This window comes from Emys orbicularis, chromosome 4 (genome assembly GCF_028017835.1).
Source record: "Emys orbicularis isolate rEmyOrb1 chromosome 4, rEmyOrb1.hap1, whole genome shotgun sequence".
NCBI lineage: Eukaryota > Metazoa > Chordata > Testudines > Emydidae > Emys > Emys orbicularis.
The window spans coordinates 137,630,196-137,657,212 of NC_088686.1; the positions used below are offsets into that span (position 1 = coordinate 137,630,196).

The 27,017-nt window shown below is 47.8% G+C and overlaps 1 protein-coding gene across 3 annotated transcripts in view; it reads right to left on the reverse strand.

Annotated features, from left to right (window-relative positions):
• Positions 1-7,098: 7,098 nt before the first annotated feature.
• AHCYL1 (adenosylhomocysteinase like 1) overlaps positions 7,099-27,017 on the reverse strand; it is a 36,627-nt gene continuing 16,708 nt past the window's right edge. Inside the window, exons 2-16 of one of the 3 annotated variants that reach the window (XM_065402691.1) lie at positions 20,711-20,822; positions 19,789-19,932; positions 18,995-19,095; positions 18,490-18,592; positions 17,731-17,825; positions 16,658-16,764; positions 16,009-16,125; positions 15,709-15,772; positions 14,218-14,306; positions 13,564-13,634; positions 12,573-12,667; positions 12,271-12,369; positions 11,364-11,432; positions 10,118-10,196; positions 7,099-7,223 (exon numbers count right to left, since the gene is read on the reverse strand). In XM_065402691.1, coding sequence (XP_065258763.1) covers positions 7,099-7,223; positions 10,118-10,196; positions 11,364-11,432; positions 12,271-12,369; positions 12,573-12,667; positions 13,564-13,634; positions 14,218-14,306; positions 15,709-15,772; positions 16,009-16,125; positions 16,658-16,764; positions 17,731-17,825; positions 18,490-18,592; positions 18,995-19,095; positions 19,789-19,932; positions 20,711-20,822 — 1,470 coding nt within the window. Of the gene's footprint in view, positions 7,224-10,117; positions 10,197-11,363; positions 11,433-12,270; positions 12,370-12,572; positions 12,668-13,563; positions 13,635-14,217; positions 14,307-15,708; positions 15,773-16,008; positions 16,126-16,657; positions 16,765-17,730; positions 17,826-18,489; positions 18,593-18,994; positions 19,096-19,788; positions 19,972-20,623; positions 20,823-27,017 lie in introns of those variants that run through there. The other 2 variants (XM_065402693.1, XM_065402692.1) reach the window with 2 other exon arrangements.

Sequence of the window (27,017 nt, forward strand, 5' to 3'; positions counted from 1 at the left end):
GCTATCAAATCCCCCCTCATTCTTCTCTTCTGCAGACTAAACAATCCCAGTTCCCTCAGCCTCTCCTCATAAGTCAAGTGCTCCAGCCCCCTGATCATTTTTGTTGCCCTCCGCTGGACTCTTTCCAATTTTTCCACATCCTTCTTGTAGTGTGGGGTCCAAAACTGGACACCATACTCCAGATGAGGCTTCACCAATGTTGAATAGAGGGGAATGATCATGTACCCTCAATCTGCTGGTAATGCCCCTACTTATACAGCCCAAAATGCCGTTAGCCTTCTTGGCAACAAGGGCACACTGATGACTCACATCCAACTTCTCATCCACTGTAACCCCTAGGTCCTTTTCTGCAGAACTGCTGCCTAGCCATTTGGTCCCTAGTCTGTAGCAGTGCATGGGATTCTTCCGTCCTAAGTGCAGGACTCTGCACTTGTCCTTGTTGAACCTCATCCAATATCTTTTGGCCCAATCCTCTAATTTGTCTAGGTCCCTCTGCATCCTATCCCTACCCTCCAGCGTATCTACCACTCCTCCCAGTTTAGTGTAATCTGCAAACTTGCTGAGGGTGCAGTCCACGCCATCCTCCAGATCATTAATGAAGATATTGAACAAAACCGGCCCCAGGACCGACCCTTGGGGCACTCCACTCGATACCGGCTGCCAACTAGACATGGAGCCATTGATCACTACTCGTTGAGCTCGATGATCTAGCCAGGTTTCTATCCACCTTGTAGTTCAAATCAACCCAGGACTCCTAGGTCCTGCTCCCAGCACGAGGAGGGAGTGCGGCTTCGTGGTCAGAGGGAGAGCGGGAGTCCCACGGGGGAGAGGTCACTACACGCCAGCATACTTCTGGCTCAGGTGCCCTCCTACATCAGGTAGGAGGCATACGCCGCTGGATCTTCATAACCAGAGCTGTACCAACCCCGCACTTCTGTGCACTACACCACAGCCTTGTGTGTGTCTCAACAAGCAGAAGGGCATGCATGTCCTGCCCTCGCTTCCCCACTGCTGCCCTTGTAACGAACAAACACAGTGCAGCCTCGAGCCAATTACTGGATAAATGCCACAACCCCCAACCAGGCCAGGCCCAGCATCCTACTTCTCGAGCTCCAAAAATGACACGTTAAAGAAAATCTCCCTTATTTGGTGGGAGTAATACATCCTTTATCCTCTGGTTTGGCCACCCACCTACTCAGTCCTACAGCCAGCTAGTATCTGCAGACTAGAACAACAGTGCTTTCATGTGAGGGACCAGGAGTCCGACCAAGAGAGCAAAGGCTGAAGATTCTGGAGCTACCCCAGGTAAGTGACGGGAGAATCAAACCCGTCAACTTCAGACCACTGCCTCCTCTTGGTCGGTAATGACACCACTTGCCCTTGAGGGACCTCACAGACACAGCTTAAGGTAGGAGGTAGCTGCGGGTGGAATTTGCTTTCCTTGGCGCCAGCTCTACTCTTCCCCCCTAGCTTTTAAACACCTTTGATCACCCTCCAAAAAAGTTGACATGACCACGATTTTCCTCCCTCTCTTTTCCCAGGCATCAGCTGCATTTGTTCATGCCAGTGAAATTGGAGGTGGCTTTCATACCATACAGCTTCCCAAGAGTCTTGGGAAGGGAATCATTACAATGACATTAAGACCAGACTGCCCACCAGTCATTGCATCACTCGCTCACTTCCCCTCACACTCACTGCACTGTAGGGTAGTTTATCGTTACCTTTTGGTTAGATCGGTGCTTCCCAGATGATGATCCACATGGGTAAAGCATCCATCCCTCTGGAAACTTGAGGTTAGATGCAGCTCAGTCCAGAATTCTTTCAGGCTTTCCAGAGGCCTATTTTGAACCAAGCTCACAGCCACAGCCCCCTCTCCACGTGCCGTGGGGCAGCTGCTGCATTGCCTGTGCATGGGGGATGCTGCTTTAGTTCACATTCAATACTGGGTGTACTGATCACCCCCAAATTCCCAGTGCCTCTCTCTAGAGCAGCGGCGGTGTCTATAGTGGCTATTTACACTTCTGCACATTTATTTGTTCCCCCTACCTGTTTATGCAGCACTGATACTGAATGGATCATTTACCAGGACTGAACCAGGAGCAGGTCTGTTACCTCAGTGCCAGGAGCATTCAAACCTAGTATGGCCACTGGAAAGGTACAAAGCCACTGTGATAGCCTGCATTATAGACTGGCATTAGCCTGCCCAGGTCCTCAGTCTCCAGGCAGTCAGGTGCTAGGGCTCTGTTGCCTGCTTGGCTGAGGTGCTGCTATGAGGAGTGGTGGGTTGGGAACTCAAGGGAAGGGAGTTCCCTTTCCTTTATTTATTAAATCATTTCTACAAGCTCCATTTCATTTATTGTCCTAAGTGCCCCTCTGGCTCGAGATCACTCTGGGCTCCTGCAATGGGCCTGGGCCAGGCTCAGACTAAGGATGTTCCTCTGGGCCCCTCCACTTCACTCCTACCCGTCAGTATCATTATTCCTGTTTTACAGATGGGGCAACTGAGACACAAAGGGGAAGTGACTTGCCCAGGGTCACCAGCAGGCCAGTGGCAGAGCTGATATTAAAACTAAGGTCTCTTGAGTCCCATCCAGTGGAAGTAATGTCCTGTGTAATCTTTAACCCCTGCCAATGATGTGTCTGATTAACCCAGCGACGTAGTCCTAGGAGAGGGGAACTCTAATTGCACCGCATTGGTTTGGAGCAACAGCAGAGGGGGTAGGAATGTCTACTCACCACAGGAAGCAGCTTTGCACATGAACGCAAGGCAGCTTCCAGGAACAACAGACAGTTGCAACAGCAAAAGATTCAGGTGCAGACAGGGCTTTAAGGGGTTGCCTTAAGTGCTCCATCTATAAGCAGCCCTGGTTTAGTTGGATAGTTTTAGAGGACACATGCATAGCTGAAGTTAACATTTTAAAGCCTAAACTCCTACCCTCTTTAAAAGGTTGCTTTAGGATGCCCATATTTTCATCATGGAAAATAAGCTATTAAACCAGCAAGCCAGACTAGCACAGGGCCCTACGGTTCTCAGCATCCCACTCAGCAAAATTAATTGCAGTAGGCATGATGGTGAAACTGTCAAAATTCCTATTCTCTGAAATCACCAGAACAGGATTCTTGTCAGTTTCAATATCCTACAACCTCACAACAGGGCAGACAGACATGTGCAGTACAGACATGTGACTGCAACAGAGGTTCATGAGGGGCTGCTTAGATTTCAAACAGGACTGCAGTGAAGTATCTCATTAGAGATTGAGAGATATATACTTTGAGATAGTACAGTCTGAACCTGTTAACAACTTAGCATTGTCTATGCACAGATTAGTGCTTTACAGAGGGTAAAAGTTATCCCTGCTGTACAGCAGGTAAACTGAGGCACACTAAGTACCAGAGCCAGGAATACAAACCAGATCACCCATCCCACTTTTTCTCCCCTAGCACATTGCTCCTCTGTACATTGCTCTTAGGCAAAAGAGGTCCAGGGAGTTGGTAGATTAATTTGAACCGTTCTATGTAAAACAAGACCAGGGAGAAAGGAAGTATTGAGATTTTGAACCCATTGTCTTCAGGGAGCACCAAAATGAGGGACTGACTAGTACCTCGGCATCCCAGATCCATACAGAAAGCAGCAGAGCGGAAAGGGAAGTTCAGGGAGTCTGTTCATCAGCGATGGTTTCATAGAAAGTGACAGCTCAACCCTCACCCATGTGACAGTACTGCAAAGCACTGGGCTTTTAGGCATCTCAAGAAAGATTTTAAAGGGACACGCAGGTTAAATACAAAACCAGATGGCAGTGGGTCAAAGGCAGAGCTAAACAGCAGATTCCCTTGGCGGGAGAGGGGGAGAAGATGACAACCTCACAGGGAGGCTGGTTTTAATTTGCTGGCCATGGTATGAGCCCAATACACAGGAGGTTAAAAATCCTTATGTGGGATTGTAACAAAGCCCAATGTCAGATCCTCTCTCACTGGTGCTAATCTACATACACAGAAGAGTTTCACAGTGTTTTCATGAATCTAGCAACTGTAGAGGGAGAGATTTTTAGGTCTATGGGTGACGAGCTTGCATCTACAAGGACATGACCAGTTAATTACTGCAGTCACATGCCACCATCTGAGGTATCATAAGTGAGGTGCACCACAATTTGTTTGTATGGTCTATGATTTTAAGTAGACAAGTAGCTCTGTTCTTGTGCCTTAGGTAATAATAGCAACTGATTCACTGATCTGAAGGCCACCACGTTAGATCTTTAAACAAAACCTCACAAGGCAAGAGAAGTGTTTTTCTAATCATTTTTTAATTAGACTTTAATGATTTATTGCTCATCTGCAAGGATTAATATTGCATCCATTAAAAATCATTCATATACAAAATAAACCTATCCCACCCGGATTGGTGCTAACATGCTCCCTCTGACAGAATCAAGGCTTCTCTAGGCGTAAGACCAATTGTTCCCCTGTGTCCTTTTCATTACATGGCTTATACAGAGATGGAGCCCTTAAGCTAAGATTCCTATTGACACTGTAACACTGAGACGGACAAATGGAACAGAGGGGCCCCTCCCGACAGTCACGACGGAGAACATTTAGGATGGTACATAGACTCTGTTTGGCTTAGTGTGGGAGAACCAAGCCTGCTCTGGGATACTAGAACTTCTATGCGAGCAGGAAGTGCAGAGGGAGGGAGAAAGCCGGGAGTTGTGGCATGGGGCAAACCCCCTAGACTGGAGCAATGATTGAGCGGGAGCTTCCCTGTGCTCCTGGCCACGTCCTCTTCCCTGAGCAAGGAAAGGAGAGCAGGGCCCCCAAAGGATCCTGGGCTCATCACTCCAAACCCAGCTGCATCTTGCTTGAAATTCAGGTTATGGGGGGCAGAGGGGGGTACATGGGCAGACTCGGTAAGGTCATTGGGAACCAGCCCTGGCAGTCTGAGTCAGCCCAATGCAGCAGAGAGTCAATGAGAAATCAAGAATCTATCTAGGAGAGGGGGCAAGAAAGAAGATGATCAAGGAGCTGGGCAAGGTTGTGAAGAAGAGTCTGGAGGAATAAGGGGGAATTATTGGAAGTGCTGCAAGGTTTTGGAGGATGAAATCTTAATCCCGCCCCTGTTCTCATCAGCAAGGAGCTGTTCGCTCCCAGAGAGGGAAAGCAGCCGGGGTCACCCATAAACAAACATGGGGAGGTTCCTCAGAAGTGGTGCTAGGAATGAATATTGTGTACTTGGGCGAAGGGGGTAAGGGAGCACAGGGTTGGTCAAGGGTGTTTGCTACGCCCAACTGCAGCATCTCGATTGTCTTTGTACCTGTACATTCGTGAAGTGCTGGACTGATGCCATAAACTCAGAACACCCACCCTTGTTAGCTGGAGCTGGGCCTTTAGGCCGCTGCAGCTAAAACTCCTTCCCTTTTACATGTCACTGAGCAATGAATTGGAATCTGGATTGTTGTGCTGTGATCTTTGTTGAGCTAAGCCTGGAACACAGACCTGAAAACCATGGGGCATCAGGCCCTTCCATAGTGAGACCATAACATGGGGAACCAGATGAAATAAGACAACCTGCCAACTTCTGGGCTGGGGAAGGAAGAGGTGATTGGCTGAACGCTTTAGAAGACAGCAGTGCAGCTGGCCAGGGATTCCACCTCCAAGAGTCATTGGCTCTGAGTGGAGCTAAGTGCTTTACAGAATGGTCCACTGACTGGAGGATTGTGATTTCAACATGAGAGCTCACCGTTAAAGCTGATGGAAAAGTTGCTACGTCATCAGAACATCCCCTGCACTCTACACGTTAAGGGGACAGGAGCAGAAAGGGTCATCTGTGTTCAACACACTTGTGCTCAGAAGCCCGGAGGAGTTCACAGGAGGTGCCATACGTTGGCCCCTCTCTGGTCAGGCCTGCCCATGGCTGAAGAGGCTGCAGCATACTGTCTGCTGCCTGACTATGCCACAGTGTTTCCACTTGGAAACACTTTCTCCTTTAAAATAGCGCTTTAATAAAGAAAAATGGTCTGAAGTTAAATAAGATGCAGTTTAAAACCTAGGAGAGACAAGGAGTCTGATGGGTAGGTGATCCCCATTCAAATTCAGATTAGCACCCTGAAATAGACTAGTTAACACCCACTTGGGCTTATCCTTACCTGGCACCATCCCACCATCCCAAGTTCACATAGGAAACCCGGTCTGGGGTCACACACCTTTACCCTAACTGGCCACTAGGTGCCACTCTGCTCCAACACAGGGATAGGAGCATTGATCTAGCAGCTAAAAACTGGGCTCATTAAGGCAATTTAGAAGTTGCAGATAATTCCACACAGAAAAAAACAGTACAGCATCTCAGTGTTTGCAAATATCCCAACTAAGACTAAGGTGCACTGGAAAGGTAAAAAAACACTGTGGGAATGAATTGCCCTTCATAGTCAGGAAAGGAAACCCTTCCCATCTGTGAAAGTCTGAAACCCCACAGCCAGATTTCAGTCATAAAGCAGTAAGCAAATCCCAGGTTGTCTGCCAAGATCAGACGTACAGAGAGACGCGATCACGTGAAAATGTAAAACAAAGAAGTGACATTAAAATCAGACAGATAAAAGAAAAACAACAACAGCTTTTAAAAAAAGAAAAGAGTAAAACAAAATAAAATGATCTTTAAAAATAATTTCTCTAAAGTTGTCTCGTGTGGTCTGGTCCTTCAGTGTTATGGTCCATCAGTATCTGAAACGCAAGGAAAGGAGACCAGAATCAGGCAACAGGTAACATACTAGAAGCCACACCATTGGTGGGACATCTGGCACCTTCAGAGAGCAGCCATCACCTCCATGTATCTGGAAGTACTTGTCCCTCTCCAGTGCTGTGCGTTCCCCACCCTGCCAAACACCAGCTGTACTCACAGTCTGGGTGACTATCATCCAACCCAGAACTAGCTAAGCAGACAGCTGGTCCATGTCCCAACCACCTAGATGACATTACCCTGCCCCGAGAAGCAGCACGATACCGCCACACCCACATGCCACTGCAATCAAGAGGCACAACCCATGCTGCTACTGCTTGAAGAGGCCTCAGAAGGTACCAGAAGATGGATTCTTTATCCCCCTCACACAGATGTTACCTGTAATAGTTGGGTTTGAAAGGCCCGTTTTTGTTGAGTCCCAGGTATTTCGCTTGATCATCTGTTAGTTCTGTCAGATGGGCATCAAATGAAGGCAGGTGCAAGCTGGCAACGTATTCATCTGGGAAGAGTAAAGATGAAACCATGGGCAATTGAGTTTGGTGGCCCTGCACACGGGAGCACATTCAACAGTACCAACAAACACATGACAGATGTTAAGTCATGTCACTTAATGCGCGACTGGAAGGCACTCGATACTACAGTGATGGGCAAGGTATAAGACGCTAGAGAGAACAGATGGGATTAGACTTCAGGATAAGGCCAATGTAAAATCTAATGAGGAGTTCAGAGGTGCAATCAAATTTAAGACCAAGGTACATCTTAGCAGGGCAGGTCTTAGGGCTAGGAGAAAACTGCACAGATCTTAATAACTTGTTCACTGATTCCCAGTGTAACGAATTCAGGAAAAAAATAGCGTATTCAAGTGATTGGGTCCAGAGCTCAAGTCATTTTAGAAGCTAACTTTTCAGGCTCTTCAATGTTAGCATGGAGCAAACTGTACCCCACCTGCAAAAAATATCTAATATTAATGCAATGGGGCAAACAGGGTAAGCTTGAATTGGATAAAGCATTGCACAGTTCATATGGAAAGCATCTGCAGCTGTATTACTATTATTAACCATGTTCATTATGGTAGTACTTGTCCAATGTGTTAGGCACTGTACAGAGTAATAGACAATCCCTGCCTGCAGAGCTTACTATCTAGACCTGACAGATGGAGGGGCAGGGGAGAGGGATATAAACAGACAAGCAGAATGAGCTCTGAAAACTACAAGGGCTCTCGGTCCTCATCTTTCAGGATAAAAGCATCACCAGTGTAAGGTCAGGAAGTAACTGCTCCATGGAGTGATACTTCAACTATAGGAGTTATATGCCTTCCTCTGACGGGGCCGGCACTGGACGCTGCCAGATTAGATTGATCAATGGTGTGTTCCAGCATGGCAGACCCTGTGCTCTAAGTGATACAATAAACTAACAGCCCTGAAAAGCCGTATCACCACTCAGAGTTAATATGCATGTGATGGGGTGGACTAGGCCCAAAGGCCCCTGCTGGAGGTGTCAGGTTCCTGCCACACCCATCCCAGGAAAGGAGCAGTGGAGAGGTCCTTCAAGCAGCCTAGAGTGGTTGCAAGGAAGCAACCAGAGGGGCTGCTGGAACAGCCAATCAGCGTCCAGGAGGACCATATAAAAAGGAGCTACAGAGGCCAGAACCAAACACAAGGCCGTTCCTCACTAGAGCTGGAGGAGTGTGGATGATGTGGCTGGCTGAAGGAAGTGCAATAGAACAGACAGCCCAGTGCTAGTAGGGACAGGGGGAGCACGGGAGAGCTCCTGGCTGACTCCTGGGCCTGAGCTTAGAAGAGCCCTGAGCTAAGGGTAAGACATTGGTGAAGGCTGGGGCCCGGAGTAGTGAGAGGGCCCAGGTCCCCACATAGGCCACTGGAGAAGGGCCTACAATTAGACAGCACTAAACCCCCAGAAGGGGACTGAACTGTCAAGAAGGCCCAGATGAAGACTGGGGCCAAAACAGACTAAGAGGGCAAAACCATTGCCTGCAACGAGGAAGCCCGGGGAGGGGTGGGGGACAGAGCCCGAAGGCAGGGCTAGGACTGGTTTAAAGACCAGAGACACATCCAACCAGAGGGGGGTGTTCACGAGGAGTGGGTGCCAACCCCGTTACAATACATTAGAGGAATAAGTGGGTATTTAAATGACTGATCAGGGCAGTTACAGGCCACTGGGGAAATTATGTATTTAGCCAAGCCTCAAGTGTGCCAAGAAAGGCCACTTACTGGCAAATGTTTCTTCAGTAGTCATCTCTTGCACTTCCCACTTGTGTCGTTACTTGAGGACACCAATTCCACAAGTGGGAACTGCACACAGGCCCTGGAAGAATTGTTTTTAAAGAGACTATTCTTCTGGGTTTATGTTAATATGGTTAGTGTCGACTGAACACAGTCACGCTGGCTGACGCATCGAAACTGCAAGTTCAGGGGAGAACTATAGCCTCAAGTCATTCTGCTCTGTTCAGAGCAGCTCACTCACTCCACCACCACACCTTGAGCTGATGTGAAAGGCAGCCTGACCTTGGAATCACCTACAGTTTACTGCTAAGAGTCTCGGCCTCAATATTTAAAAGCATCTTGTTGACTCTCCCACTCAGTCGGAAGAACAATCAGACAGGGCATCTAGCTTAAAGAACTGCTAGGTAGGACAAGCTGTCACTAGCTCTTTGGTGTCAGGAAAAGGTTTGGGTGTGAAAGGCAACAGGTCCAATCCAACTGGTTACACAAAACAGCCAACTCGCTGACAGTGCATACGCATCACCCCAAACTTCTTGCCTCCTGCAATCCCTGCCGAACAATCATACACAGTTAGCTTGCATAAATTGCTCCTTATAGGAGCAGGAAACGTGGACCAGAGATCTCTGCAGAGTCTGGTGAGACTGTGGTTTCTCTAACACAGTGGCTGTCAACCTTTCCAGACTACTGTACCCCTTTCAGGAGTATGATTTGTCTTGTCTAGTAGCCCAAGTTTCACCTCACTTAAAAACTACTTGCTTACAAAACCAGCCATAAAAAAACAAAAGTGTCACAGCCGGTGATTACAGAAAAATGGCTTCCTTTCTTATTTTTACCATATGATTATAAAATAAATCAGTTGGAATATAAATATTGTACTTACATTTCAGTGTACAGTATACAGAGCAGTATAAACAAGTCACTGTCTGTATGAAATTTTAGTTTGTACTGACTTTGCTAGTGCTTTCTATGTAGCCTGTTGTAAAACGAGGCAAATATCTAGATTAGTTGATACACTCCCTGGAAGACCTCTACATACCTCTGGGTGAGAACCACTGCTCTAACAGCTTTGCTGGGCCCTGATCAGATCCCTCACAGCTCTGTTGGTTGGGGACCACTTCAACTTGGGGCTCAAGTAGCTTCCTTTACTCACCCATCTTTTTAGGGAGCAGGTACACGTCTTGCTTGTAACGTCCCTCGGGAGCATTGTAGAGCTCAATCAGAGCTAGAGCCTGCAGAGATCAGAAAGGACAAGTCAGTCACCAGTACAGAGCTCACCAACAGCATGGGGCCAGAGAAGAGCTGACCAGAGGCCAGACCATGACACGTGTGGATGTTGTGATACTGACGACATGTAGGCACACAAGAATAGCCATATGAAATGCAGGACAGTGAGGTCCAAGCTCTAGCTTTTGTAAAAACCCTTTACAATACCATCCCTGATAAATGATTCCCTTTGGAAGATAACCTCACCTCCTTGCCATGTGATTCAATACTGCAGGATCCCTGGTGCTGGAGAACCAGAGAGAAACTGACCAGCACGTTTTCAGTGCCCCCAACTGAATGCTAGGTAAAAATACAGCCCTCGGACATGGTGGAAAAGTAAATCAGTGATAAAATTATCTTTTGTAAAAATCTAAGGCTATCAGTCACAGGCAAGGAAATTCGTTTTAAATGGACATTCATTTTAATCTGACAGTGGCCCTTCAAAAGAGAAATGACCAGCTCTGCAGCTGATATAAGCTCCCTTGAAGTCACTGAAGCTCCACCAATTTACAGCAGCTGGTCCAAAATGCTGGCATTGTATGTGTTCCAACTGGCATGAAAATAACTCGGCATCAAGGGAAAGGAGTGCAGCTACTGGTCTGTAACACCAAAACTCCCTTCTGCAATGCCCATGGGTAGAGTTTCATTTAAAACAAGTTTAACCATCTGCCACTTCTGGATTTCCCTAGTGTATTGCATTCCCTGCATTTCTCTTAGATCGGGGCAGGGACTGCCTTGATTTTGTGTATGGCAAAGAGCCGAACGCATAGCTGTATGTGTTTATAATCCTGTTTACAGAGACAGCCACGTGCCAAGAAACACAAGGGGTGGTGGTGATGGCTGTCCATTCGAGGTAATATTGCTACCAAGGATGATTTAAATCATTTAAACCTCAGAGCCAAAAAAACAGATTTGAGAATTTATTTTACCCAAAGTTCAAAGAAATAAATGCTCTAACAACTTAAAATGCAAACTCAAGTGGTTGAAATTTTGTATGTTACAGAAAGTGTCTCCTACTGCTCAGTGGTTATGTCGAACCCCAAGACCACACGAGGCCCTGAAACACTAACGCCCACACCTCGAGATACAGCATTAGGCAAGGCGGGCAGGTGTTGATGGTTCCAGTTACATACCTGAGTGGTGGCTGTGATAGACAGAACAAAGGTGGGAACTGTTGAACAGCTCAGATTGAGAAGACGACCCTAAAATGACAACAGGATGAAGACGTTGAGGACAGTGAACTCATTACACTGGGGCGGCTTAGAGTTATGAAAATGGGGGGAATTTTTTACCCCCGATGCTTCAGATTCACCCATTTAGTAGGGTTACTAGTTGATGAAGCCAAAAAGCCCAACCTCGTTACTGACCCCTCCCAGGGGTCCACGCTACATATCTAGTCTCACTCCCTGGGGCAGGGGCAGGTCATGCCCAGCTATTTGAGAAGGTGCAGTGTCCTGCTATCCTGGAGGCCCTAACTTCCCACCCAAATGGGTGAGAGCAGTTCCTGTCCTTAGCTAAAGGTCAGAGAATCGGTGTGGTCCTGACAAAGGGAGAGACAGAGTCACTTCAACTGCAAGGCCTGTGCTGTGCCCAGGAAGGTGGGAGTGACCAGCTGGAAAGGGAAGAGAAATGCAGTGTTTTGTAGCCATTGGGTCCTTCCCAAATCAAGACAGATATTGGGTCTGGCTTGCATGGATGGGCAAGAGCAAGCCAGCTAGTAACTGTGTTGCTGAGAGACCAGTATATATGATAGGTAACCCTGCACCCCTTTGAGAAAAATCAAACCAAGAAAGCTCTGTGACTGCAGTAGTCCATGGTTACAGGGTCCCCCCAGGCTCAAAGACCTTCCCAGCCACACAGATTGCTCTGTAGTTACTCTATAGTCTTTGTATTGAGCTACATCCCAATCTCAAACCACTGCCCACAATGGCATCTCCTGGGCTGCAGAAACTCTACGAACAGACACAGGACCCCCTGCCACGTGATGCTTTAGGCCAGATGCTTGGCTGCAGCCTCTCAGGCCTGACTTCCAGGACATACCTCAGCCAGCAGGACCACCCGCTTGCCATCCGGCCAGATAACATGGTCCACCTGTGAGCGGACGCGCTCCCAGGTCAGCTCCGGGGTACGGAGACTGGTCTATGAGGAGAGAAACAAGCAGGAGTCTGTTACCTGTGATCCAAGGCAAGTGGGTCCCAGGGGGAAGGAAGTAACCCAGGAGCATGGAGGATAGGACTGCCAGAAGCAGTTGGTAGGCAGTCCGGGGCTAGTCTGAGGTTAACAGTGAGCCAGGGGCTTGCTGCTGGAAAGGTTGATGGGGCAGGTAAGCAGCAGAGACTCACCACATCAATTTCAGTGTTGGAATGGCCCATGTTACACACAATGCAGCTGTTCTTCATTCGGTCCAAGTGTTCCCTGGTCACCACATTCTTATTTCCTATAGAGAAAGAGGGGGAAGCTAAGATGAGCTCAAACAGCTGTAATTTGTGCCTCCTGATCCCTCTCTCTATGGCTGGTGCTGAAGATTTCTGCCCCAAAGCCAGGCGCAAGGTTCACAGGCTCTACCAGAACACGACTGGCTGGTGCACTGGGCCCACACGCACTAGGGCAGGGCTGGCTGGAGTGCTTGGCAGCGGAGGGGTTATGCTTTCTGCTGATCAGAGGGCCATGGGTGTGGTCTCTGCACATGAGCTGGCTGTGGTATTGGGGAGATCAGTTCCTAGTGCCTCTCCCCAGGGTGAGCTCCCATTAGTGGCTGTGGAGGGTGAGGTCACCCAGGCAGCAAGGAGAACCCAAAATGGCAAGAAAAAAAGTGCACCCCCTACATTACAATCTCACCCTTCCCAAGGTAAGGGGGAGTCCCTTTGACTCACCTGGACGCACTGAGGACAGCAGGTGGAGCTCACATTTTGACACCAACACAGCAGTGGATTGGATTTTTCCCTCACCCTCCACTCCAGTTTTCCCCCTTATATGCTCATGACTGCCCTAGCTACGTTAAGTGCCAGAGGAGACCTGCTCAGGCATGATCAGCTCCCTCCACAGGCTAAACTAGCAGAGGAGCTGCTCTAGCTCCCCACATAGAGGGCAGGGAGTTTTGAGAGCCCAAGGTCACAAGTTGTACCCCCCACATTGCATGTGCAATATGTTGACTGAGGTGTCTAAGCAGTACATCTTCCATGCACAGTCACTGGAGCCCATCACCTACTTTCTGATGTGCGTGGAGCACGGAAGTCCTATAGAGATTCCTGTTCCGAGTACACAGGCCCAGGAACAGTTCCTTGGAGCTTGAAGCAAGCATCACCCCCCACTTTTCCCCCCAAATCTCCGTACCTGTGCAGGTTATGACCACATCCACCTGGCGGATCACTTCATTGAGTTTCACCACCCGGAAGCCGTCCATGCTGGCGAAAGGAAAAGGGCAGAGTGAGAAGATGGATTGTAGCACCCCCGCCTGCCTGCACAGCACAGCCTGGAAAGGTGAAGCCAGGAGGGAATGCAACAGACTAGCTAAAAATCTACCCTGATCAGGTAACATCAGAGTAGCAGGCTTCCCACCCATACCCTGAGTGCAGTAAGTGCAAGATGGACAATGTGCAAAGGGGCCTGTGTGAAAGCTTGTGGTTGTGAATGCCACGGCTAGTGAGAGAGACCTGGGAGTGCACACCCAACATGGCATCGAGAGGATTATGGAGTCCCATGCCATTGTTCTATCTTAGCTAATGTTAAGGCACCTAGGTCTCTAAGTCCATTTGGCTGTCCTGGGCCAAGGATACATGCACTCAAATGGTAGCACAAATGATGGAAGGTCCCCAAGAGACGTATACTTTCTCATGAGACTAGCCATGGGTTATGAGGTTCCGGGTGGAGGAAGGATCTTCCTGAGCAGCCTGACTTCAAGTCAGCCCTCCGATGAAGCTCAAAGACCAGACAGACAGTAAAGGAACAGGTGCTCCACTCAGCAGCATTTAACACTTCATCTCTTACCAGGCTTGGAGAGCACAGATGGGGTCAATCTCTGTGATGTTGACTATGGCTCCGAGGGCTTTCAGAGCTGCGCAACATCCCTTCCCAACCTGCAATGCAATGAAGAGCTTCCAGACACAGGACCCAGTAAGTCCCCATGGACGAGCTGCACCTGTTTGTTTACACAGATGGCAGCGCTACGAGCAAGAGTCTCATCGCAGACACCTGCCTAATGCCAAGGTTCAGGAGCAGGAATGTGCTGCATCAGGTTTACAGTATGCATGGCAACAGGCACTTGGCCCCTCACAGCCCAGTCTTCCCCTCCCAGAAGTGTCATTCCAAGATCACCTGCTTGGCATTTATGGCCTGGGCATAACATCCAGCAGGTACAAGGGTTCAGAGAGGAGAGATCACAGCTAACTTTTCTTTTTAAAATAAATAAATGCAGACCTAGGCCGGGATTAACCTCCAACTGGACTTTTTTAAAAAAGAGAACATGGGTATGTTCATAGCTTTGTAACAGACCCCCCATTTTATTTAGCACATGTATGGGGTAGTCAGTATGGCCCTATAGTTCAGCTTCTGGCATCTCATATTTAATATGGCAAAGCCACCCTGAGGGACTACAGCCCCCAGCATGCAATGTTGCAGCTTGCTCCGAGCAGACAGGCAAATTACATGCAACCCTCGAGTCCCTGGTAGATTGCCAACACAGCCTTTTGGTTGGGCAAAGTTTGGGCTCCTTTGGTGTATAAACAAATTAGTACGCATATTCCTGGGGAGAAGAGCATTTACTGCTACCGCCAGGGCCTCCACTGCAGTGGACACAGCTTGTAAGGTAAACACACATACACACAGCATGTGAACGGGGCAAGGTGTCAGATCCCTGCTTTGTGCCGGCTCTTCCAGAAGGATTTACAAGCAAGATGCACGACCCCCCCCCCCCCGCCCCATAAATGTACATCCAGGAATTCTGTAGACATCAGGGAGTTTCAAACCACTCAACAAGAGAATCACTTCATTATAACAGACCTGCTTTATATAGCCAAGATACAGCCGTGTGGGATGCAGTCAGTCCAGAGCTCCATTCCACACCAATCCAATCACCATTACCCCTATGGCTCTGACACTGGCATGCAAGAGCGTTACCAGCAACGCCTGTGTTGAAATAGCAATGAAATAGCTGGGGAACAGAGAGACTTTGTATATAATGTCTCAGCAGCTTCTAGCAAGGCTTTCCTGCACAAGCACGACAGAGTGGGCATCCATCTTCCCATGATTTGAAAACAATTCCCTCCAGGATCAGCAGTCAGCCATGCACTGACATAGGGAAAACTGTCTAGAGAGACACTATTTCCTTCTATTATGTATGAACTCTTCCTAATGCTCCTACTCTTAGCAAGGGTAAGAGGTCGTTGCTAGTCAAAGACAGATAATGAACACTGTGGAAAGGATGGGTCTTGCCTATGCATCAGGGAGAGATGCTGCCTCATGTTCATACATGGAACTCACCTCACCATAGCCACACACCACCACTTGCTTCCCTCCGAACATCACGTCTGTGGTCCTTTTTAGGCTACAAGACAGAAACAGACCTGTGTTGGGATTAGTCAGTCTCCGAGTGTTCCAGACAGAGCAGTCTGCATGGGGTGATACTCCAAAGCGACAGCCCATCATGTGACCAGACACTGCAACATTCAACTAGGACACGACAGAGTCTGATTTAAACGCCACTGAAGCCAGAGAAAGACCAATCTATCGGCACAAGTTAAAGGAAGGGAATGGCTGTGTATCCTGAAGGATCAGACTCACCCGTCCAAGATGGACTCTCTGCAACAGTACAGGTTATCGAATTTCTGTTTGGTGACAGAGTCGTTGACATTCATGGCTGGGACACACAGTTTCCCAGCCTTGGACAGCTGGTACAGCCTGCAGGGAGAAAGGACACTTCAGAAACCGTTCCATTAGACAAACTAGAGATCTGCACACAGCAAAGCAAACGGGATCCAAATTAACACCATGCCCCCGAGAAAGATGGGACCACTGTAACCTCCTAGCCTAGCACTAGTGATGGGGAGCTGGCAGCCCAGGATGCAAACTGCCACAGAACACACAGATCCACAGCTGCTCAGGCTCTCAGGACAGATGCAATCCAAGGCCAAACATGTACAGCAGAGGAAGTGACTGCAGAGCTAAAGCATGCACCTGGACACCAGAGCCTAAGGCCCTTTATGATTTTCTGTCATTTCCTGGAGGCAATCATAGTGCATGTGTGAACAGTAAGGGTCAGGGAAACCTGAAGGCCTTACCTCACATAATCAGAAAAAGTACATTGACTGCTAGTCTCTTCTAGCTACCATGCAAGAGCAGATACCATGGAGAATAAAATCACCAGCAGCTGCCTGCCATGAGCAAGAGAGTGGTGAAAGGGCTAGATTCTGGCTGCCCTTGGGTCCATTACCTGTGCACACCAGTCACGCTTTCCTCTACGATGCCACGGATCTTCTTAAAAACATTGGGATATTTCTTATAAACCCAGTGGGTCAGATCTCCACCATCATCCAGGATCTATGGAACAAGCAGAGAAAAGCAAAGGACATTCAGTCCTTCCACTGCCAGCAAGCCAGGGCACTGGCAGCTACAGAAAAGCCCCATTAAAATAGGATTTCTGCTCCTGGGTTCTATTCCCAGGTGTGAGACTTGTTGTGTGGTTCTGGGCATGTAACCTGACTCAGTTTCCCCTCTGTAAAATGGGATAACTACTGACTCACAGGGGGACTGGAAGGGTTGCTTGTATACCACTTCCAATCTTTGGCCTGAGAGGCATTAATAGTATCTAAACATTGCACATGCGCACACAGGAGCCGAGAAGTCTATGCCCAACTCAAAAGGTAACCATCCCAGGGGAAAGGCTTAGACACAGCTTTGCTATCGGGCTTGTTTCCTAGGTGAGGGAGGAAGACAGATCCCAGTCAGGGAGCAGATCCCAAGAAACTGGACAGGCCACCCTTATGAACTGCATGCGAGTTTTATAGGACCCACAAGCATGGCTCTTCCAGGATGTACTGCTGAGCTGCGGACCACAGGGCCTGGTTTGAACTCCAGTCACGGAGTTAAATCAGACTATTTGGGCGTGGCTTAGACCCCAATACATATAATATCTATAGGCCTCTTGAGACTTCTGCCTAGTCATACACCCTGCAAGTCTCCTCTCCTCCCCACAGCCAGTTCACCTTGGCTGTCTAGCCACAGGCTCTAAAACACAGCATGAGAAGCTCACAATCTCTGCGAACTCCCCTTCCTGACCAGCATTCAGCCCTGTTCAATGCAGAGACAGAAAAACGCTCCACTGATACACCCAGGGACTGGTCGTACAAGAGGACGACTGGACAGTGAAAACCACAAGGTAATCTAATATATTTTCCATTAACAACAGCTCTTGGAAACCAAAGTAGTGCTCTGGGGGAGGAGGTCAGGCAGTGGAATACTCTGTGTGGGAGGAGCAGAGGAAAGGCTGGGAAATCCTCCCATTACCATGTTGGCCTGCCAACCATCCATGTTAACACAACGGTCAATACACCACCAGAAATCATCCTCCGACTCCCCCTTCCAGGCAAACACAGCAACACCTAGGGAGGAGACAAATAAAGACATTTGCTGCTGCTCTGTTGGGAGGGAGCTGAACGAGGCCGGCAGGCCTCACACATGCGAGATGGTTCCTGTGCTGCTGAACCCCCCCACCGGCTCCCTAAGTCTACACTAACATTGCTGAGAACAGGTGCAGCTGAAGAGAGGTGAACAGCAAGCTCAGTCAAGGGCAAGCCAGTGGTATAAACTTGCCCTGAGCTCTTGGACCACGTTCCAGTGCACTGTTGAATAACTGTTGTCTCCCACCCCAGAAATGACTGCACTGACGTGGTGGATGAAGCATGATTCCTACACCCAGTCTGCAAAGTGGTTTGGGATTCCTTGAAAGGCACCAGAGAAATGTATGATGAAGTAAAAGCAACCGCCTCTGGCTTGCCAACTAATTTGGAATAGGCAGGAGCAGAGATGGCGCTGCTAAGCTGTCCAGAGTATCCAAACTCGCCCTTTGTTTAGGGGTAATCTAGTCACGCCTAAGTAGTCCTGGAGCTCTGTGAACTCCCTGGAATGTTTCTCCAGACGGGGCTGCGAAGTGGCAGTCAGGAGTCTGGGTGAGCATGGTATTTACAAGAACACTGGCAGCGCAATGCGAAACCGGCGTAAGTTGCGCTTATCTCTCTCCCCTCCTGCTGCTCACACAGTACTCACCAGCCTCAGCTAAGGCAGCAGCCACCTCGTTCTGAGTGGAATAGATGTTGCAAGCAGACCAGCGGCACTGAGCCCCCAGCGCACACAGCGTCTCAATTAACACCTGGAGAGAGGCAAACCGACAGTCAGCCCAAGAGGAAGCTGTAATGGCCGTCTGGATTTAGGGAACTCCAGCACAGAGCAGGAAGGGAACAGTGTTACTCAACCATAGACCATTTGCACTGAAGAATGGAAACATCTGCTGATTGGGATCCTGGAGCAGCCATATTGGAAAATGCAGCTGCAGGGCAGTTACACACACCCACACACACCCCTCTAGGAAGTGTGAAAATGGGGACAACTTGCTCATGTGTGTTTATGCAATACTGAAACACTTCCTTGTATTCCCCCAGGGCTGAGAAAGTTCCCAAGATTATCCGCACAGATAACAGAGAACAGGAAAAGCCAGTCTCTGTTCTTCCTCCTCCCCTCCACCCACAAAGCCCTGAGCCCAAGGAGTACTCACCGCAGTCTGTGCTGTAATGTGTGTACAGCCCACTATTTTAGCTCCAGCCAAAGGTTTCTCTCCCTGGGCCCGTTTCCTGAGTGAAATCAGAGCAGACATGTCTGTGAAAGGAACAGAGGGTTTTTAACGAGGTCTCTGTCCACCAGTGGTTATTCCCCACACAGGCCTCTTTGCCAGGACACCAGGCCAGCTCCTGCACCCCTACCTGTCCATCTAGTCAGACTGGTACACACCCAGGAACAGAGTGGGGCATTTTAAAGCAAGTATTTAAGGTAAGAGCATATTATAATACATTCCTTCCTCCCAAGACGGTCATCCTGCAAGCACCTTTACAATGGGAATTTTTCCATTTTCTGTGGCTTGGACAATGCGTGGGTGGGTAGAGTTTGAAGGCACATCCTTCATCATTCCCTGAACCAGCCAAGCTCCATCAAATCCCACTTTAAAATACAAGTCACCACTTTTCATGAGATCTAAAGAAATGGGCCTGCTGGTGCCACCAGTTTTTCTTTCTGGAAAGTGCTTTGAGATCTTCACATGTCAAACTTCCCCATCAAAATCCACCAGAACATTCCTGCTGCTCACCAGACTGGGTACTTAAAACCCTGCATGGCTTGTCACTAACACACCACCTGTCGGAGGAGTTCAGTTCTTTCCTACATGGCTTGCTGATGCCTCAAGGAGAACATCAAGATATTTGCTGATCATAACTGGAGGTTTCAGGATATACCCTGTTTTGGTTTATGGTACCAACCAGGAATACAGCCCAATTGGCTCGGAAGACATCCTGTTACCTTGTTCAGCTATCTCAATCTCCCGGCGCCCAAACTCTGCCTGCTTGATGTTCTTCACACAGAAGTTGCTGCTGCCCTTGGAGTTGGTTTGCTGTTTCTCTCGTGGGGAGACCTCATCATCAGAACTGTCTGTGTAGGATGCAGCTAAACCAGGAAAGAAACACAACATGAGAATCTCAGAGGCTCAACAGGCCAATTACCTTCTACCAGCTGCGTTTTTAGTCAGTTTCACTTCCTGTCTGTCATGAGCTAGCACAAGGCTGCAATGTCTATGTTGCCAACACTGCAAGGGAAAACAAACGTCTAACAAGAACTTTGCATTTAAATTCTCTAATTTCTTAAAGGCAGCTCTGTTAACAAATTAATCATTCATGAGTGTAAATGCCAACATGGACAAGGTGGTTTTACGATTTAGCAGAACATGAAACATTCTATAAGTGGATCTGCTTTGTTAAGATTTTCAAAACGCCTTGAAAATGGTCAAAACAATTTTAAAGGGGTTGTTTTGAGTTGTGAGAAGAAGGAAGCCCATAAAGTCTCTAACCCAGCAATAGATTGGCTTTAATTGCACGTTAGACAAGAGAAATGTTCTTGTTTTCAGGATGTCTGGTTTCATTGCAAAGCCCACTCCAACAGCGAAGGTAAGGACCACTCAAAACGTTCAGGATGTAATAGAATGCGGACAGACTTGTCAGTTTCAGGTGTTCGCACGGGCTTTTGAGTCAGTACCTGGGGAAGAGGAGCCTTGGCAAGACAAAAGCCTCTCTGGCTTAGTGAAGAAACGTGACCAGTATACAAGCTGGAGGCAATTCCCAAAATTATTCGCATACTGCACCCCACCCCCCGCCCCGCTGAGTGCTTCCAATTCCAGATGGGAGGGACTGTAGCAGGGAAACCAGAGCGGGGCTAGGCCCACACTTACCAGAGCTGTAGCTGTCAGTGGAAGATTGCGAGATGGAGCGAGACAAGGACCTGCGGCCAGTCTTGGTTGGGAACTTGCTGAACTCCTGCATGTCATCCGCAAACTGGATTTGCTGAGAAGTGCAAAGGAGTAAGAGCTAACAACAGAAATTCGCAGGAAACGCTCTAGTGACTCATTCTGCTCTGCCCATGGGCTCCCTTCTTTGTCCCCACTGCTGCAGTAACAAACGAGCATTACACAATGTTCCCTTACCAGAGCTAACAGCTCTGCCTCCCAAGGAACCAAAGTCACACTTTGCTCAAGAATGGCTATTCTCTCTTCAGTCATCTCTGTCAGCAGCAGGTTAATGCAGATTAGTCACCCGACACCCCAGGTTAAGCAAGGATCCAGCATACTTCCCTGCACGCCTTGAAACATCTCTTTGAACCCTTCCCAGGCTCCCTGAGACCCAAGCTGAGAATGGTTAGAGTAATCCTTCAAACACAGAGCACGGGGGGATCATCCCTTATAGGCAAACCCGCTGGTGACAAAAGCACAGGTGTCACTCGTACAGCAGATTACGCATTGAAACTAAAGCGTCACACTGTGCACTGATTTGGTTAGACTGGGTAGCAAGTGAAGATGCAATGGCAAGAGTCAGGGTAGAAGGGAGATACTAGCTGGAGCAGTGTGAACAGGGCCTCAAAAGACATTTACCCCAGGAGGGAAGAAGCATCCCGTGGACTAAAAACACTGCAATCCCCAAAATTACATTAAAGGAGGACCTGGCACACCAGGGTAAAAGCTGAAAAGTAAGAACATTTCAACAAAAAGCAGTTGACATTGTATTAATGTTCAGTTTCCTCTGCTATTATTACAGATGTTTCAATTGTAATCAGAGCTCTTAGCTGGCCTCTCCTTCCACTTCATCCAGCAGCGAGACTCAGTTCAGGACTCTATTGCCTGCTCTCTCATAAAATCCTAGTATGAGAGGAGAACGAAAGTGCCAGGGTTAGCCCCAAACTGCTTCAGAATTCAGCTTTTGGAACATACTGTATGATCAGAGTGAGAACATTCTTGCTCTGTACCTTGAGTGGTGATAAGGAAGATGTGAAAGGGAAACAAGTGCAAGTTTTGGGCACAGTATTTGAAAATCTCTTCCCCAGAACCTCTTTAAATGGGAAATAAAACTGGCTTTGAAAAGCCAGTAAATACTGGTTTGCTTTTGCAACCTATAGAAGTGGAGCACAGAGTCCCATATATGATGATAAACCCCACAAAGCGTTCCCTGGTCCTGTTTGACCCCTTCATTGATTGTGAGGCATGTGATTTAATTGTACCTCTTAGCAGGGATGAAATATCATCCTGAGTGCAGATTAACAAAGCCCCCCACTGAGCCAGGGTGCAGCACAGTTAGAAGAGAGTCCTGAAGAGAATATTAAAAAGTCAAGACAGGTGGTATTAGGGGGGTTCTACACAGCAAACTAGACCTGCAAAACCATTAAAACCAAAAGCTTCCTTGGATGCTTTCAGAAGCGGGGAGGTACAAACTGAGACGGACCTCAGGGGTGGGGAAGAACAAATGTTTAATCCAAGGTGACCCACCCCAAGGAGAACTTGTCCACCCACTGAGCCCAAATACACAATGGGAGTAACACTATCACACCCCTTCAGGCCAGTGAGCAGCTGTGCTGCTCCAACCAGAGACATCCTGCAGGAAGCACTGCTAAAAACCGAGTGTACAACAATTTTGGTCTGTTTGCAGCCAGATTCCAAGGGGATAGGCATCTTAGGTGCTCAGATACCTCAGTGATGGGCATGGTATAAGAATATGAACAGAACAGAAATAGCTAAGATAAACAGTAGCAAGGGTGCATGTTGTTGCAGGTTGTGTGGATAAGAGTTGCAGCTGAAGTGTTTGTACCAGGGCCAACATGAAGGGACTTTCCCTGGGGAGGCCTTGGTTGAAAAGGGTTTTAATCTGACTCAATATATCTGAACATCCCACTCTCAGTAAGTGGGAATACAGGAAGAGCATAACAAGGACAAACACCTGCAAGGCTTGTTTTCCCAGCTTGAGAGATGTGACAAAATGATCAAATGACCTTATAGATCCTTTGTAACTAACACGGTCTCAATCCCCTAATAGCAGCTAGAACGAAGACTGAAACCCATCAGCCAAGAGAGGGAGGATGGTCCAGTGGGAAAGATGCTACCCTGGAACTTGGGAGATGTGGGTTCAATTCCCTGCTCTGCCACATATTTCCTGGGTGCGCTTGGGCAAGTCAGTCTCCATCTGCCTCAGATCCCCCATCTGTAAAAAATGGGATAACCGCATGGCCATACCTCAGAGGGGGGTTGTAAAGATAAATATCTAATATGTACTTATCTGCCCCCATCACAGTAGTACCTAAATGCCTCTCAATCATTAACGTATTTACCCTTGCAATCCTCTATGCAGCAGGGCACTGCTATTATCCCTACTTTACAGATAGGGAACTGAGGCAGAGAGGTTAAGTAATATGAAAGAAATAAAATATTGTGAGGCGCTACAGTAACAGGGGACAGATTGCTCAGTCTGCACTGTCACTGTCATACATGAGACACTTGAGCAATTTATTTGCCATCATTACTCAACTGCCAGGCTTATTGCGCTCTCCAGGACTGTAACTTACAATGAATAGGATTTGAAGCAGTGAGAGAACCTTGTGATAAGATTCTTGAAAATGACATCGACCCTCAAGTAGGTACAGTTACTTTAGGATGCCTTCTTGGGAACAAGTTCTAATAAATGACCGCACAAGAACAGTAATGGTTAAACATGGTTGTGGCTAAACCATGTCATACCAGTTTATTCTTGTCAGTATGGACAGAGACATCATGATCAAATTCAAGGCTAAAACTTGGTTCCTTCTAAGAGGATGCAGGTTCTTTTGAGGTGACTGGAGGAAGGTTGTTGAATCATTAGGCCCTATAGTGTGTTTACATTAGGGATTTTCGCCAATAGTTTTCTGTCACTACCACTGTGGGCTGTATTGTGGTAGCAAGAGCAGGAGCATTCGTGAAGAGAGGGCTCCTTTGGCCACTGGAGTTTTAATCACCACATTGTCCAGAGCCACTCAGCCCAACATCTAAGTGACTATTTAAAATGCTAGTGGACACCAGCAAGTCATCTACAGTCTGGCTCCCACTGCTACTACCCGAGTAGAGTTGAACCTGTGCTAGCAATGGTGGGAATTGGACAACAAAAGCTCACTCCTTACCAGGGTTGAACCATGGCGGTTTTCTCCACACAAGCAGGGAAAACAATTTGGCCACCACTAAGTTGTACAAACATATTCAGCATGGTGGTTTTTAACAGCCAGGGCTTTCAGGCTAGTAGACAGGGCTTACATTTACCACATGAAGTGCGTGACACCTCCGTTTGTCCATAACAGACAAGGGCTCAAGGCAAAGTAATAGCTAGAGCCCTGCAAATCCGTGGACCATTTTTGCAGATCGCAGATGGATGAGGAACTAAATTTTATATCTAAGGGCTGGTCTGCACTGCGGGGGGGATCGATCTAAGATACGCAACTTCAGCTATGTGAAGTTAGATCTTAGTGGGAAGTGGGAATACAGGAAGAGCATAACAAGGTAAATCTTGTTAGATCTTAGATCGATTTACCTTGGGTCCTCACGGCGCGGGATCGACGGCCGCGGCTCCCCCGTCGACTCCGCTACTGCCGCTCGCTCCGGTGGAGTTCCGGAGTTGACGGGGAGCGCATTCAGGGATCGATATATCGTGTCTTAACGAGACGCGATATATCGATCCCCGATAAATCGATCGTTACCCGCCGATACGGCGGGTAGTCTGGACATACCCTAAAGCCCTGCAAATCTGTGGATGCTGATATCTGTGGATCGGACACAGAAACAAATTTGGTATCCACACAGGGCTCTAGTAAGAGCCATTTCAAACTTCCATGCTATGTTCTTGTAATTTACCTTGACACTGCTCTTCATAATGAGTGCTAACTTTTAAGAAGGAACCCTCAGGCTAGTGAAACAGTAGTACTGGCATCCAGAAACCAGAGCACAACTCACTTGCACTAGAAGCAGATTAAGACAATCTTAGACCCAACCAAGGCGGCTGTATGTTTTAAAGCTGTGATTGCAGAAAGTAACTTTTTTTAGCTTGCTCTTCCTTATCAGGATTGTTGCAGTTTGGTATGTCCTCGAGTCTGGATTTACCAGCAGACATCATGTGACGTGCGTGCAGCAGGATGAATTTGGTTTACTGGAGTAGTTAAATATAGTTTACACAGTTTGCTTTTGCAGTTATTTTCCACTGATTTATTTTAGGTGGAAAATAATAAAGAGGCCATCACAACAGCAATGTCCTAGAATATTTGGTTACTGACAGATAAAGAACAAACAGGTAGAGTTAGTGTACTCTATGTGCAGATCAGGAGCTGGCAGGCTGACAATCAGATGTTAAAGAATGCACTAAATTTTCAATCCAGGAACAGTTTGTTGGACTCTGTTCATGGCCTGTTGCCTGCAACAATCTTCCTCAAAGAAGGTGTGGGGTTTTTCAAGCTGATTGGAGGGGGAACTCATACACAACATTACTGACATATCTTTAGGGAGAAAGATTAGCAGCTTTAAAAATGCAAGCTCCCACTTCCCACAAGAATTTAAAACCAAGATGGGAGGGGGGTGCCCCCCAAAGCAACTGCAGACATTAAAACAGCTTAAAATGTTAGTTTGAGAATATTCTTAGACTGAGTTAAAGGCGGGAGAGGCTTTCAGGGCTGGGAACATGGGAGGAGAAAAGCATATACATGTACTTTGTGAAAAGAGCAGGTAACTGCTTCATTTCGTCAGTCAGTGCCTGGCATATGCTTGGGCCATTGCTTCTGAAGCTCTCATCCCCAAAATCATCCAAGTTCACTGTAACTATGGCATGGTCATCAACAGAGTCATGGGAAAAGCCTCTTTCTACTCCAAAGTGATTTCAAATTAAACCCTCCTCCGCATGAATATTCTCTTGAAAAAAGCTTGTTCGGGATTTGACCAGAAGCAGGAGAGGTTACATGACGGTCTATCACTAACCCACACAGCCCCTTTGCAGTCACCAATGCTGCACGGATAATCCTCACCAGTACACCCAACCCCCTTTTCCCATTCCTAATGCTGCCCCCACTGGCAGTTCCTTTGCATCATGTTGTAGGCAAATGCCATTTTCATTCTCAAAAGGGTTCCTGTCTTGGCATCTGCACCAAGATTTTTCAGTTCTAAAAAGGCGAGTTTGGATACAGGGAAATCGGTTGCTAAAGAAACCAAGTGCTGAATTAACCACAGTAATCCCCAGGCCGGCTTTAACGGAGCTCATCTGAACTCTGCAGCTTAGCAAAATCTGCCCCGTCTAAAAATATTATCAAACATTGCAAGCAGCTTACTAATCAAATGAATTATTCCAGCATTAAACCCTCTTCAAACCCCGTCTGCAACAAACTAACGGGGTGTTTCCTGACTGGCTGAGAAGGGGGCTGGGGAGGCGAGTTTACCCAAGCCAGGGTAAGAGCCAGGTCTGACTGCACACTCAGTGATGTCCTCCAGTTAATTTCAGCCATCCTACTTGTTCATGTGCCGGGCTCTCTAGCTGGCATTAAGGGGAAAATCCTCTTCGTAATCGCTCAAACTCCAATTACATACTGACTGTGCAGAGTCTCTCCTGCACTGCACTGCTGTGGAATGCAGCCACCCAGGCCATCTCCTTTGGATGGGCTAGATTTGCTTGTACGGCTCACAAGCCAGCTAGTCTGGTTCTTCCCAGAGAGGGCTGGAAAGCGCGGCTATCCACCTTTTCATTGTGGATACAGGCAGCTCCGGGCTTCCAAGGCCAAAAACAATCTTTAAAATGTCTTTTATTGGAACCCAAACTTCTCACTCTGCTGGAAGTGGCTTTTCCGACAGGGTGGAGCACAGCATTTAATAGCAAGGAAAATATTTTTAATCCCAGCACGTCAGTGCTAAGTAGGCAGAACAACGCAATACTTAGCTCTTACACAGAGTTTTCTATGAATACAGCTCAAAGCACTTTACAGAGGAAGGTCAGCATGGCCTTTTTACAAATGGAGAAACTGAGGCACTGAGAGGGGAAGCAACTTGCCCAAGGCCACCCAGCAAGACAGTGGCAGAGTCAGGATTAGAGCCCAGGTCCACTCCAGTGATCGATCCACTGGACCACACCAAGCTCAGTTCTTTCTTTCAGGGGGGGTGCTGCTAAAAAGAAAGATTCACATCTGTCAATGTTTAAATCTGCCACAGTATATTTAGAAGT